At 43.8% G+C, this 14,483-nt stretch overlaps 1 protein-coding gene across 1 annotated transcript; it reads left to right on the forward strand.

The window, feature by feature from the left end:
• The first annotated feature begins 638 nt into the window (after window positions 1-638).
• GPR37 (G protein-coupled receptor 37) lies at window positions 639-13,498 on the forward strand. Its single transcript, XM_066182985.1, has 2 exons — window positions 639-1,635; window positions 12,197-13,498. Exons 1-2 carry the CDS (start codon window positions 925-927, stop codon window positions 13,013-13,015), a joined length of 1,530 nt encoding a protein of 509 aa, XP_066039082.1. The 5' UTR covers window positions 639-924; the 3' UTR covers window positions 13,016-13,498.
• Window positions 13,499-14,483: the final 985 nt, after the last annotated feature.

Genomic DNA, 14,483 nt, shown 5'->3' on the forward strand with positions numbered 1-14,483 from the left:
TGCGCACTGCGGCCGCCGCGCCGCTCGCCCGCCTCTCCGGCGCGCCCCGAGAGCCGCGGCGGAGCCGGTGCGAACCCAGCGAGCCGCACCGGGCTGAGCGGGGCCGGAGCCGCGGGCAGCCGGCAGCAGCAGAGCCCGCCGTACATCAACCCTGCCTGCGGCGCGGGGGGCCGTGGCTGCCGCCCCGTTTCACCTGGTGCCCGCACGACTCGGGAGTCAAGAGCAGCCCCGAGGGGTCCGTCCCGGGGCTTGCCCGCCCGGCGCCGGCAGCATCTTTGCCGCCCCGGCCGTGCTCGCCGTCCCCTGCCCGGGTGCGAGTGCTTGGGGGCGCAGTGATCGATCCCGGCAAGAGTTTTGCAAAGCTCTGAAACACCTTGAGCTGCGCGCAACAACCTGAGTTCTCCGAGGTGCTGGAGATGAGGAGTTAGTGTTCGCGACCGCCCGGCGAGGGGAGGTGTCTTCCTCAAGGGACCTTTCCTGACCCGTAGAGCCACTGGCTGCCGGCGGCGGCGAGAGGACGCAAATGGGCAGCACGGGACCGGTGCGGCTGCTGGCGAGGAGGCAGCGGTCCCGGGAAAGGGCGGAGCGCCGGGGGGGGTTTCTCCCGGCGCTGCACTTGCTACATTAACTCTGCGCGTCGGAGCCGGCGACACAACTTTCCGGGTCTGCCCCGGGCGTCGGCCACAAGAGGCTTCTCGCCGCTCCGCTCGTCGCGCCCCCAGCGCCGGCCGCTGCCCGCGGCGGACCCCGGCGGCAACGGGAGCCGCGCTCCGGAGGCAGCGGCGTCGCGGCTGCTCCTGACCTGGCCCCGGGCGGGCAGCTGTCCCCGGGAGCCGCGTGGGCATGTCTCCCGCTCCCACCCCCGCCGAGCGAGGCGGCCGCCGGGTCTGAAGGAGAGCGGCTGAGCCCCGCCGCCTCCCGGCCATGCGGCCCCTCCGCGCTCCCCTCGCCCTGCTCTGCCAGGTGCTGGGCGCCTGGGCTGCCTGCGCCCTAGCCCCGGACCCCGTCGCAGCGTCTGGCCCGCCGGCGCCCCCGCAGCGCGCCGGCTCGCCGCGGGCCGCGACGCCCCTCGCCCTGGGCCGGCGGGCGGCCGCGACCCTCCCCGGGCGCGGAGCCCTCCCTCGCGGGGCCGACGCCGCACCCGGCGGAGCGGCGGGGCCGGGCGGCAGCTGCGCCTCCCGCGGGACGGCGGGGACCGGGCGACGGCGGGCGCGGAGCAGCGAGCCCGGAGCCGGAGCGGCGGCGGGGCGGGGCGGGGCGGGCGGCCCCCGCTGGCTGCCCCTGAACGGCTCGGCCGGCGGCGAGGGCAGCGCCGGGGGCCGCGGAAACGCCACGGGGCGCCGCGCCCGGCTCCGCAACCCCTTCTACCCGCTGACCGAGGAGTCGTACGGCGCCTACGCCGTCATGTGCCTCTCCGTGGTGATCTTCGGCATCGGCATCATGGGCAACATGGCAGTGATGTGCATCGTCTGCCACAACTACTACATGCGGAGCATCTCCAACTCCCTGCTGGCCAACCTGGCCTTCTGGGACTTCCTCATCGTCTTCTTCTGCCTGCCGCTGGTTATCTTCCAGGAGCTTACCAAGAAGTGGCTTCTAGAAGACTTCTCGTGCAAAATTGTCCCGTACATCGAGGTAATGTCCGTGGGTGGGGATACGCGGAGCCCCCCGGGCTCCTCTCCCCGCCGCGAGCCTGAGCCGTGTGCGGGGCCGGCGCTGCTCGCCGTCATTGCTGCCGGCCCGGGGACGTCCCGGTGTGCCTTGGTTCGGGTTTCCTGGGTGCTCTTGCGACGGAGCGGGGCCCCGTCCCGGCCCCGCAGGGACCGGAGTCGGCAGTGGCCGCCCCGCGTCCAGCGGCACCGACATTGCTGTTGCTCCCGCTGAGTGCGTCCGGCGCTTCCTGCCACTCACGCGACTTCTGCCAAACTTTCCTTGTTCCCTGTGACCCTGAAAAACGAGTGATCCTCACAGAATTAGATTTCAAGTTTTTTTGCTTTGTTTATTTTAGTTAGGTGAAGATGAGTCAGGAAAGCGGATGAAGAGCTTGAGGGGATCGCTTGTAAGGAGATAAGGAGATAGATAAGGAGATGATTGTAAAAAGGACCGTCAGTGGGGTGTCTGAGCTCTTATATTTCAGCGATCATATCTACCGTTTATTTAGCTGCTTTTTTTTTTTTTTTTTTTTTTTTTTTTTTTTTTTTTTTTTGAAAGACACCAGCTCCGTGTAAGATGCAGCTTCCTGGCAGCTGTTCAGGGGCTCTGTCAAAGAAGCTCTCAGACAGCTGGCCACAGTCCTGCCGGCAGTGCTCAGGTTGTCCGCTTTATTTATTTACTGGAACTGAACAGAGACTTGCTGCTAGGGTGGTAGCCTGGAGTTCTGGATGGCTCTCCTGTATTCCCGAAACCTTATGTCCAACATTATTCTGTAACTGAGAACTGAGGAAACAACTGGTGGTTCTCTTGTCCTAAGAACGAGCTATTAGAAAAAAATCCAAACAAAACAGCAACCCTCTATCCCCTCCCAAAAAACCTTCAAATACCCAACCTGTTATTAATATTATTAATACAGAGAGTATCAGTTTCAGCAGCACATTAGTACACAGTAACACAAAATTAACTGTGTATCGATACTACAGTATTTTAAAGTGTTTAGAAAGATGTGTGACCTGTGTAGCCATAAAATTGTCACTGCTTCTTTCGTCTGTTTCGTTTATTACTGGTGGTGTTGGACAAAGGGTGGAGCTATGCTAGACTTAGTTGAATTCTAGGCCAGTACTGTACCACTGCGTTTAAAAAACTCCGAGTACACTTAATTGATTTGCATTTAAGAAGACATGATGCAGTAAATATGTATTTATTGAAAAACTGATAGTGCTTGAATCCTTTAAAATTCCTGAAATGGATTCTGGGGCTGCTGTGTTAAGCAATAAAATAAGTAGTAGTGTTTTAAAAGTAACCATTTCAATTAAAATAGACAGCATCGTTTGTGTTTCAAGGACTTTCATGTGACATTTCATGCTTCCTAACCCTTTTTTGCTGCATCCACATGCAAAGTTGAAATGATTCTTTGTAATGTCGAATCTGATTAAATATCAGCAGTTTAAATGATTTGTGTGGCCACACTGTTTCTCAAAATTAGTTGCTTATGCTTTTCAACTTTGGGCACTAAAGAGTTTGTCAAACTGGGAGTAGTTTAGCTGAAATGTAGTTGCTGAAGTTCGAAACTGTAATCCTGAAAATTAATCAGCTGCTCCTATACCCCATTATAATTTAATGTTACCTTATTTTTTCACTTTTAATTTCTGTGGATGTCTAGAGTTGGCCTTATTCAAGAAGTAGCACCAGTCCAGTCAGGATGAACCAGTAGCTTAGTCACTGTGTTAGGCTTAACTATTACTGGTGCCTAAAAGTAAAGCATTTTCCTTGTCCTTGAGGAAGTATAATTAACTTAGTTCTAAGGTACAAATATAAAGAGGCTTTAGGGTTCTGTGTTGCTCCCAGAATTGTATATTTTTGTTCAGTGGTCATTAAATATGATACTCATGTATGTAAAGTACATTCATCAGCCTGAGAGGAGTAAGTAAAAGGTTGGGTTTCCTGCTCTGTAAACTGTGACAATGAGTGGCAAATACTGAACACTAGTGGATCATGACTCTCCCCAGCTCACCTGGTGCCTGGAAAGAAGGACATTATCCTATAAATCAGGATTTGACCCTGCTGAGGCAGAGAGGGCAGTTATAGCAAAGGTTCACCACTTTCCAAGTGTTGTTCTAATCTCACAGGCATTATTACACAGTGACACTGACACCACCAGGAGCGATGCAGATGTGTAGCATGCCATGAAATCCATCCCATGCGCAGCTGCTGCTCCTTGCACTGTCAGGGATTGTTTACAGCAGTGCATTCATCTGACAACTGAACAACACTCGCTTTTCCTTTGTAACTCACCTGGGCAGGCCCATCTCCACACAGTGGGAAAGGGTGAAGTCTTCTTAGCTCAAGAGGAAAGCTTAGGCAACTATCTTCAGGAGAAGTTTTCAGACCTTTATGGAATACAAATAGAATCATCTTCCTGAAGATGGACACATTTTAACCTCTTGTCAATGTTTTCTATAAGTTTGCGAAGTGTTCTTTTAAGTGTCTCTTGGTTCCATCTCTTTTCATTTTTTTTTTTTTTTTTTTTTTTTTGCATATGCTATTTAGAGAGCTACATGTCTCACCTGAGTTTGTAGATCCAGAAATATCTCAAGCATCAAAAACCTTATTGGCCTTTGTCTTCTCAGCTTTTACTTTCAGAACTAGAGAACAAGGGATGGCTGGTTATTCACAGCGAGTGATGCAGTGATCACAGCACTTTAGCATTAATTCAAGCATGCTTTGTGTTGTTTGAAGGTTTCAAGTGATCCCAGGGAAATATCTTGAGTTTTCTTAGTTCAGCCTCTTGTGGCCAATTGGTTTTTATTTGTGCTGTTTAATGGATATTGTGCAGAATTCCAACAAAGCATCTGTTGCTAGTGATAGCACATATGCACACACAGTCTGGGGAAAATGTTTTATGATATCTTCCTGCACATTTGTATAGGTAAAGACTGAGATTCCAGCAGTGGAATGGCTCCACATTTTTAATTTAAAGGACAGTTTACCTAATAAAGATCTTCTGTGACAAGTACATTAAGTAGTTATTTCACCATATATTGTATCACAGTATGGCCACTTGTAACTACTAGTTTTGAGTGTACTGAAAAGGAATTGAGAAAGGAATTGAGAAAGGAATTAGAACAATTGATGCAGCTGCTCTGATTGTAAGGATGTGTGGAGATGTGCTTCTCCTCTGCCGTTTTAATACTCTGCACAGTTTTTGCCAATTTTCTGCATGGTTCAGAAGTCTAGGTTTTGGCATGCATGTCTGAATGTTTACCTGCACACTGTGTTTATTTTGTGTTTCATACATTTTTGTCAGTATTACTCAGAATTAGGAGACATAAGGTAAATGGCAACAGAAAGGCAGTGACTTTGGCTAATTCCTGCTGATGTGGAATCCTTTTGGTTTTGTTCAAAGCACATACAGTCTTTTGAACAATATAGTTCCAATTTCCGTACTTACAGATTTATTCTAGGCCTTAATAGAAAGAAATATAAATGTAGACAAAGTCTGTATTGTTACAGGGCTTTAAAATATTTTACAACTGTTTGTCATGTGAAGTTGCAGGGTTTTTTTATTTTATTTTAATGCTGAAAGCCATCAATGAAGAGATTAAATAAGTTGCTTAAGGCCCAGAGCAACTTGCACTAGATGACAAATGGATTCTGTCAGGTAGGACTAGAAACCTTTCAGGCTTAAGAAGGAACTTTGCTTGAGTTGTGTGCATTTTGCTTTTGGAGGTTACACTAGAAGCTTTATGTGTTTGAAGGGGTTGCATTCTATGCCAACAGACTGAATCAAGCTACTTACAGCCAAGTAAGGATTTAGAATTTAGGAATGGTCTAGCATGAAGGTTTGCAGAGGTTTGATTTACCATCCTGTGCAGTCCAGCACAGAGCAAGAAGTTGATGAGGTCAGTGGATGGTACACAGCCCTGCTAGTAAACATGAGGCCCTCTGCCTTTCCCATACACCTCACAAAGAACAGGACAGTTTGTAGTGTCTTCATCTGGACTATATCATATATACAAGACTGGCATGGTTCTGGAGCAGGCTGACGGTAAAAGCTTTTGAAATCTGATGCCCAATCTCTGCATGTGCTTTTGGCAATGAATTTGTGGCATCAGTCCTGTTCCTGGTGGGCAAGTTCCAGCTCAGGAAAGCTATCACAATTAATATTCTTAGTGGAAAGCATAAGGATTGATTTGGACTGAAACACAAATTGCTCTCTTTCCCTGGAGCTGATCCCCCAGGGCAATTTGAGGTGAGGCTTTTTCCCATTTCTCTCTTTGGCTTGACAGAGGTATGTAGGAAGCACAGAGAAAGTGGCCATTCTCTGCCTGTTCCAAAGCTGTCAGAAGAGATCCGTATTCCAAGTTTCGCTTTAGGGAAGCAAATACATTTTTAATGTGAGTTTATAAAAGCTGTGTATTATCTTTCTTTTCTGTGTCTTTTGATATGCAGCATTTTCTTTATGTCTCTTCTTTGACTCTAGTCAGAGCTGTGCTCCTGAACCTCCAGTGAGTCGTCTGGGTCATAGGCAAAGGCACTCAGAGATGTCTGCAGTTTCAAAGCTTCATCCTGGGAGTTTTCTAGGGCAATGGCTAGATGTATCTTTAACTGAGCAAAATATCTTCAGTGTTTATCACACAATAAATAATTACTTAAAACGGAAGTGTTAACATGTCTCTGCCCTTTAGGTGTCAATGTCACGATGATAGTAGCTGCCATGTTGGTTGTTCTGTCAGCCTTTCTTTCCTCTGCAAATCCTATCCTTAGGATCTTCTAAACTTTGCATGTGGCATTTCAGCATGGAAATGAATTTGTGTCAGAGGAAGTTTAAAATTGGGTCAGTAAAATTTAAGTTACATATGTGTGGAGAGAAAAAGGCAGCATCTGTGATCCCAGCACAATTGACTCTGCTCTGAATACTAGCATGTCATTACTCCATATGACAGAATTTTTCCTGCAAAAAGAGCAAGAGGTAGATTTCTAACAGTAGTTCCATATTGCTACTATTAGGAATCAGTGCAGAAGTCGCTTGTGTAGTGTGATGAGGACTTGATCCTCAGTAGAGGATGACACAAAAAAAAGAAAAAAAAATAAATTTACCTATTTGGTAGCATAGTAGATTGCAAACAGGAAGATGAACAAAAATGAAATCCTTTTGTGTTCTGGGGTATTTCCAAGCCCCTGGACAAGCCTGTGGTGTACTAGTGAGTATTTCCAGCACCCTGATGGTCTGTTGGCTTTCGCTCCCAGCAGAATTCAAGAGTGGCGCATCAAAGTGGATTCTGATTTGAGGCAGTTTATCTTATGGTATACAGAAGTAAATACTGAAGAATAAATATCACATAAAGTGCACATGTGCTTTGTATCTCCTTGGTGTGAATGTTGATAGTACTTCAAAGGAAACAACAGGTATTGCACCTGTTATTCCCTGTGTGTAGGATCATCTCCGTGATAGTAGATTTCAGAATTATCATCATGTCTTTTAGATGGGTAATGTAGATTTTTATTCAGGATGCATAAGGTAATTGCTAATGTCAGAGCAGTATCCTGGGCCCAGATCTTCGTAGCCACTGAATTATTCTTGCCACACCACGGTAGTGCTTTCACTGAGTGACTCTTCCCTATTTTAATGCATAAAGCCATTTGTGTTTAATAGCACTTCTTGTAAGAAATACAGATATATTTTTCATATTTTATAGTAATGATTGTTTTTTCTTGGTTTTGTTTGGGTTTTTTTGGGGGTTGTTTTTGTTTTTGTTGTTTGGTTTGGGTTTGTTTTTGTTGTTTTTTTTTTTTTGTTTGGTTGGGTTTTGTTTTGGGTTTTTTTGTTTTTTGGGGTTTTTTTTTGTGAGTGGAGTGGGACTTTTTTATTAAAAGAACAGAAATCTAGATAAATATTGCATAATTGTTTGCCATGGGTTGATCTTTTATTTCTCAGTAGTCTGTTCTTATTACTGGACTCTGTACTGTAAGTGTAGAATAGCACAAAAAAAAGTATTGCAGTCTGTGCTGAATTTATTTATTTATCTTAGGCAAAACTGACAAATCTCCAGTAGTCCTCCTGGTATGTTGCATTAACGTGTTCGAAAGCTATCAAGTTTAATATGGATGTGGAACAGCCATAAGAAAATGATAAACTATAATGGCTTGAGGAATAAAAATTTTTTTATATGATATAACAGGAATGGATATACAGAGTCTACAGGGCATCACTGATAGCTCAGAGGTGCCTTGGCTAGTAGTCATCAACCTCTTCTGTAGGTCAGCTTTCCCATTACAATAGGAAAATGTTTTGAATACCTATCTTGTCTTGTAACAAAGGAAAGAGGAGTGCCATGTGGTTTCACAAAATTCTTTGCTGTCAACATAAAATGTTATGTCTTAGAAAATCTGGCTTCAGCTGTTAGAAAGGTCCACTTCTTATAACACCTTTATTTTAACTTGTTCAATATAAACTTAGTCTACATTGTTTCCACTCACTTCTCCACTCTCTCATTTTCCACTTGCTTCTCAGAATGGTCACTCTCATTTCCAGCCTGGGGTTGCTCATACCTGGTTGATTTCCATTCTGTTGCATTCACTGTCTTTTGGCTTAAGATACCTTCTGTATCTCTTAATAGATTTTTTTCGTATAGAAGCAATATCACTTCTTGCTCTTTGTCTTACTGGGTGGAATGACCCAACCTCTCTTTTATATTCCCTTATCAAAAAGAATTTGGTCTTTTCACCCAAGCCACCTTTTCTGATTTTGTTTGTGGTTTTCATTACTTTTGACTAGAAATTTGTGGGGCAAAATTGAATCTTATTTCCACAGCCATAAATCACTGTAATACATCTACACTGCTCTGCTGGTCAGCCAGAGGCTCTGCTCCTGGAGACCAGGGCCAAGAGCTGTGGGACCACAGCCAGGAGAAGTAGGGCAGGCCAAGAAAGGCCTGGGAACATTTTGGTAATTGTTAAAGTTTGTGAAAGGGGAACATGTATGTTGGAAGGATGGACAGAAGAACAGCAATTATGCTGAGCATTGCATGAGTTTGCTGTTGTATTCTGTGGCCTCTGTTCCCCAAATCAGTTTTGACACAATTGGCCAACAGCTGGTGAGCTAGTGAGCAAAGGTTTATGCAGTGTCTTGAAGGGGCATCACAGTACCCACTAACACTGTCAAGGCTTTTTAAAGAGCAAGTGTTTAAAGAGACTCTTTTGTAACAATAACATCTTCCTCTGTGTGCGTATGCTGTAGCTGGCAGACCCTTCAACAGCAGTTCTCTGCCCCAATGGTGTGGGTATCTCCTCAAAACTGGGGTTCCCTCACCACTTCCTTAAAACAGACTAATGGTTATTCAATTGGAAATTTTGGGACTTTTCTGATTTCATGTAGTAAGAGAAAGTTGTAAAATGATGTCATCCTGAATGTCTAGAGACTTCAGGAGAATCTTCAGTGGACAATATGGAAATGAATCAGACAATTAAGTGATGATCAAAACCTACTGAGCCTGAGTTGCCCTTACCATGCCTCATTTCCTGCCAGGTTGGTGGAATTAAGATTGCAGCAGCATATCACTCAGCTGTTACGACAAGGAGAGCGCCATTAAACTCCATCCGGCCTTGCACCACTTTACGATTTTGTAATTTGTGCTTTATCTTCTCCCTGTCAAATAAATGATCTTAATTCTGTAGTTTTTTCAAAGCAATATAACACTAGAAAAGAAAACTTCTTTGAATTTTTTCACACATTCAGCTTAACTCTAATTATTAGTATGACTGGTATGAAGAGACACACTTAAACTGAAGCTGTGTGAATATACAGAATGCATGTCCCAGTTCTCACCCAAAGGTTTTGAGCAGCACCCATTGATTTCTCTGGCTTTTACTCATAGTCTGCTGTGTGGAGTAAGTAATCCAGCCCTTGAATGCTCTACTGCATTTAAGCGAGTCAGCTGGAGTGTATCCATGATCATCTGCTTGAGTATTTTTGTTTGGTTTTTGCGAGCTTTTCCATGGCATCACTAACTCCACTAAACTACAGAAAATAGGAAACTGTTGCTCTTTCCCGGGAAACACTGGCTTTGTTTAGCTCATTTCATCAGTAAATCCACAGGAGGGTTTTCCAAGCCACCTTCCAGTATTCTTAGTAGTTTCCTCTTGCTCTATTTCCCTGTTTTAAGCCTCCAAGTTGTTGGTCAATTAATGTGACAGGAACCCCGTAGGTTATGTTTGTTCATGGCAGACATGTCTTCTTTCATTAGTCCAGCCCTAAGAGCTGCAGAGTTTTAACGTCTCGGCCACTGAGTAGCAGTCTGTTCGCAATGAAACGCTGAAGCAATACAAGTGTCAGCATTGGGTTGGGGGCAGGCTCACGCCAGAGCTGAAAGGGAACATCTTAATTTACACAGACTCAGGTTTTCTCTGTTTTGCTGATTTTTATTTCAATCCCTGTTCATTTCCAGATCTCAGTTATTTCCCTGTCTCTTATAATTGTAGCGAGCTGAGTCCTGACCCTTTTGTTATTCATGTTGCATGTTAAGGCTAAAGGTTTTGTTGTCACTAAGAGACTTGAAGACTGCACACACATTTAAATGTTTTGGAAACAAATTTGCTAATTTTGAATTTAAAAATCTGCCTCTGAGCTGTGATTCAGGAAAATCATATTTCATTAGCAAAGTTTATCACTTCATTAAGATTTCTCTGCAACTATTTTTCTTTATATGTTTTTATTTTTTGCTGTATTTACCAAGCTTTCATTGAATCTTGTCACACAATTTAACTTCCAAATCAATAGTTATCTATTTAAAATGTTTACAGTAGTGCTTTGTCATTATTAAATATTTCTGCAAGTGAATTAGTGAGAGATTGCATCTTATTCTGTCTTTTAGGAAGCTGCTTCCAAGAATTCTCCAACCAAGCCAGCATGTTACAGTTCTAATCCCAAGTGCCTAATATTTTTCAGTGATAGTCAATTTTAGCAATTTGATATGTCCATTAAATATTGAAGGCCAAAATTAATGATACGTGTATATAATTGTGCATAATTGTGCTATTTATCTTTGCAGAACTTTTTTCAGAGATGCATAAACAGTATTATTTCAATGTTATGGTGGAAATCAGAAAGTGTTTCCTAAAATCGGCCTATATGAAATTTGAATATAGCATTGCACATCAAATTTTGATAAGCAAAATTACAGTGAGCTGCCTAATATTACTTTAGATTTCCCAGTTATTTGCACATATATGGTTCATTCATTATAAAAGTAAGCATTCTTTACGTTTATTAGCAATATTATTTAACTTTTTTTTCCTTTTGCGTCAATACTTTTTCAGCATAACACATGCAAACCCAAGAAAAAAGTGAATTAAAATTCAACAGGGCACTTAGTCTTTCTCCAATTGAAGTTAATGGGCATTCTGCTTTAAATTTGAACTGAAGTTGAATTTATTGTTAATAGAATTAGGCCAAAATGCATATAGTCTTGTTGCAAATTTCTTTCAGGAAATTGAATTATAAACAGGATAAAATGATAGGAAATGATGTTTCATGACAGCGCAAGATTTCTTTTCATGCGTAGAAGAATGATTATTAAAGCTGGAGAACATAAGCATTGCTCTGTACTTGTTCCTCACAGTATATAATTGGCAACTCTCTCCAATCCATCTTTAAATCATTTGAAGAATGAAACTTCTTCTGTTTCTCGTGGCCTACAGTACACTCTCTCACAGAATGTTTCCTATGAAATTAAGCCTGGGTTTTCCTTGATTTTTTTCTAAATGCAATATTGACTGTTGGTTATATAGAGCCTAACTACTATGGTGAAGATTAGTTTTGCACAGGCTCTGGAAGTCTGAGGATTTCAAATACAGTTTCTTTGAACTCATGGTAGGGGATGACTTTATGTGCCTACATCCCATCAAAATTTCACTTAAAAGCCTAAGTCCACAAAAATAGTTGTTGGATCCTTCTCAGTTCAGTAGATGCCTCTCCCCAGGGTTTCTAAGTTTTGTAGATATGGAACGTTTAATATTTTGATCCCCTGCATGCATGATGAATTTGTTATGTGGTCATAACTTCTGCGGAACGAAGGCTCTCCTACATCTCTCCCATTTTGACTTGAAATTCCAACCCTTGTGGTGGAACGAATCTTTCTGAAAAACACCCCTTGGAAGAAAGTGGGGGAGGAAGCAGTTTGGTTTTAAATTTGATTCAATTCCTCTATATATTTTTTTCCACTCACTGTTGCACAGATGCTTGCTTGGATCTCCAGGAGAGGTTGACACCAAGCTGGAATAAGAATTTGTAGGCGAAAAAATAGAAGCATGTACTCCTTTTGGAATGCATGCTGGATGGTAGCTCAGCAAACACGGGAAGCTAAGTGCCGTCTGTGATGCTTCTTTTGATGGTGTTCAGCACCATGGTGCTTGGCTGCTTCTCTTCCTCCCCCGTCCCCACCTTTTAGTCTGCATTTTCTTCTCCCTTTTCTCCCCCACATTTTTTTTTCCCCTCCCCCAGCCAGCACCTGAATTAACCTGCGTTGCCTTTCCTCCTTCCCAGGTGGCCTCTCTAGGGGTGACCACATTCACGCTGTGCGCTCTCTGCATTGACCGGTTCCGTGCGGCCACCAACGTGCAGATGTACTACGAGATGATCGAGAACTGCGCCTCAACCACGGCCAAGCTGGCGGTGATCTGGGTGGGCGCCCTGCTGCTGGCCCTGCCTGAGGTTGTGCTGCGCCAGCTGGCCAGAGACGACCCCGAGTACAGCGGCAGCCCCCCGGGCGAGCGCTGCGTGGTGAAGATCTCCACGGCGCTGCCCGACACCATCTACGTGCTGGCTCTCACCTACGACGGGGCACGCCTCTGGTGGTACTTCGGCTGCTATTTCTGTTTGCCTACCCTGTTCACTATCACCTGCTCCCTGGTGACAGCCAGGAAAATCAGGAGGGCAGAAAAAGCCTGCACGAGGGGGAACAAGCGGCAAATTCAGCTGGAAAGTCAGATGAACTGCACAGTGGTGGCTTTGACCATTTTATATGGATTTTGCATCATTCCTGAAAACATTTGCAACATTGTGACAGCCTACATGTCCACAGGGGTCTCTCGACAGACTATGGACCTCCTCCATCTCATTAGTCAGTTCCTTTTATTCTTTAAGTCCTGTGTGACCCCAGTTCTCCTGTTCTGTCTCTGTAAACCTTTCAGCCGGGCCTTTATGGAGTGTTGCTGTTGCTGCTGTGATGAATGCATCCAGAAGTCTTCCACAGTGACGAGTGATGACAATGACAATGAGTACACCACAGAACTGGAGCTCTCCCCGTTCAGTACCATCCGTCGCGAAATGTCGACTTTTGCTTCTGTGGGGACTCACTGTTAGTTGACCTTAGGACTTTAGGTCCTGTATCTTTTTTCCCTGTTCTTTTTTTTCTACTTCATATTTTTCTTCTTGAAGAAAAATTCAGGAAAAAAAAAATCACTGTTAAAAACTACTCTTGAAACCAATCTGTATTAACAGCCATGCTTTGGAAAATAATTTCTTTGGTTATTGAAAGGAAAGAGAGAGAAGGAGAGCCAGCACTCAGTTTTAAATCATAAGATTTTGTATGGTGCTAGGATTTCATTGGTTGAGGAGGAAGATCCATATCAATCAATTTTTTTTAATTATGTAGGGTTTTTTTAATAATCACTGTAAAATGATTATATAGACATTGTGGGCTTTGCAAGGTGTTTTCATGTAAAAGACGTGGTGCAAAGTATTTGAAGGTAGTTTTAATCCAATTACTGTACACTATTTTGAGAGGACTTGGGCTTCAGAAAATTTATAAAGTAGCATAAAAATAAATGAGGTTTTATTCTTTAACTTGGTCGTCAATCTGCATTGAACAAAGACACCTATGAGTAGTATTAAATTCCTTTAATAAGTAAAAAAAAATTCTTTGCATATCATAATTTAGGTTGCCATATTTAATTAACATTTGAGTACTTACACTTGGAGGATATAATTACAGTGTTTAAGGAAGATGGTTATAATGGTACTAGATTTATAGGAGTGAGCTTTTTTAATGTTATTTTATGAAGGTTCTATGTGCCTCATTGAAAATTTTCTTCTTAACCTGTAGGTATACAAAATCTTGAGTTGTTTTATACTTCTTACAAAGATACACTCACTTTATCACTGAATTTTGTCTCGTGTGGTTTCAAAATCGAGATTCTTTCCAGTATACTGTTGGTTTTACATTCAGTTTATGTCCTCCATCTCTGTATATATAGCTCCTATTGGCTTCAGTGAGAGTCTCATTGCAGAGAAAGGCATTTTTTTTGCCAGAGGTTTGCTGACAATAAATGTGAGGGACTGAAACATGTGGAGAGTGAATTCCTTCTTTTTTAAAAGGTATAAACACACTTGAACACTTGGGGCTTGACCCAGGGCCTGTGGTAGTCAATGGAGAGGTTTCCATCAATTTCAGAGAGCTTTGAATCAGGCTGGCATCTTCTATTTTTTCTGGGATATGTAGCATGAATATTAATCATAGGGGCTCTGTATGCTGGTTCAGAATCGTGCTGCTCTCACAGAGACCGCTATTCACAGCAGCTCACAGCTCTGAAGCTGGTTTTGAGAGCCACTGTGTGTTTTGCTGATGGCTTCTTGCTGTCTGCAGAATTGTTAAAATGAGGGTATGTCAACAGTATGATATAGTAAAATCCAAAGTCGTTATAAGCAAGCCAGGTTGGAGACTGGAAAGTGCCTATCCTTACCAGCAGAGCTTATTTCCCCACTCTTGGCTGAAGCAGACGTTCTGTTCTTGGCAGGCAAGCCAGCTCATATTTACACTGGCCAGCAGGCT

Source organism: Chamaea fasciata, unplaced genomic scaffold, assembly GCF_029207755.1.
Source record: "Chamaea fasciata isolate MVZ Bird 193981 ecotype frontalis unplaced genomic scaffold, bChaFas1.0.hap1 SCAF_5, whole genome shotgun sequence".
Taxonomy (NCBI): Eukaryota; Metazoa; Chordata; class Aves; order Passeriformes; family Sylviidae; genus Chamaea; species Chamaea fasciata.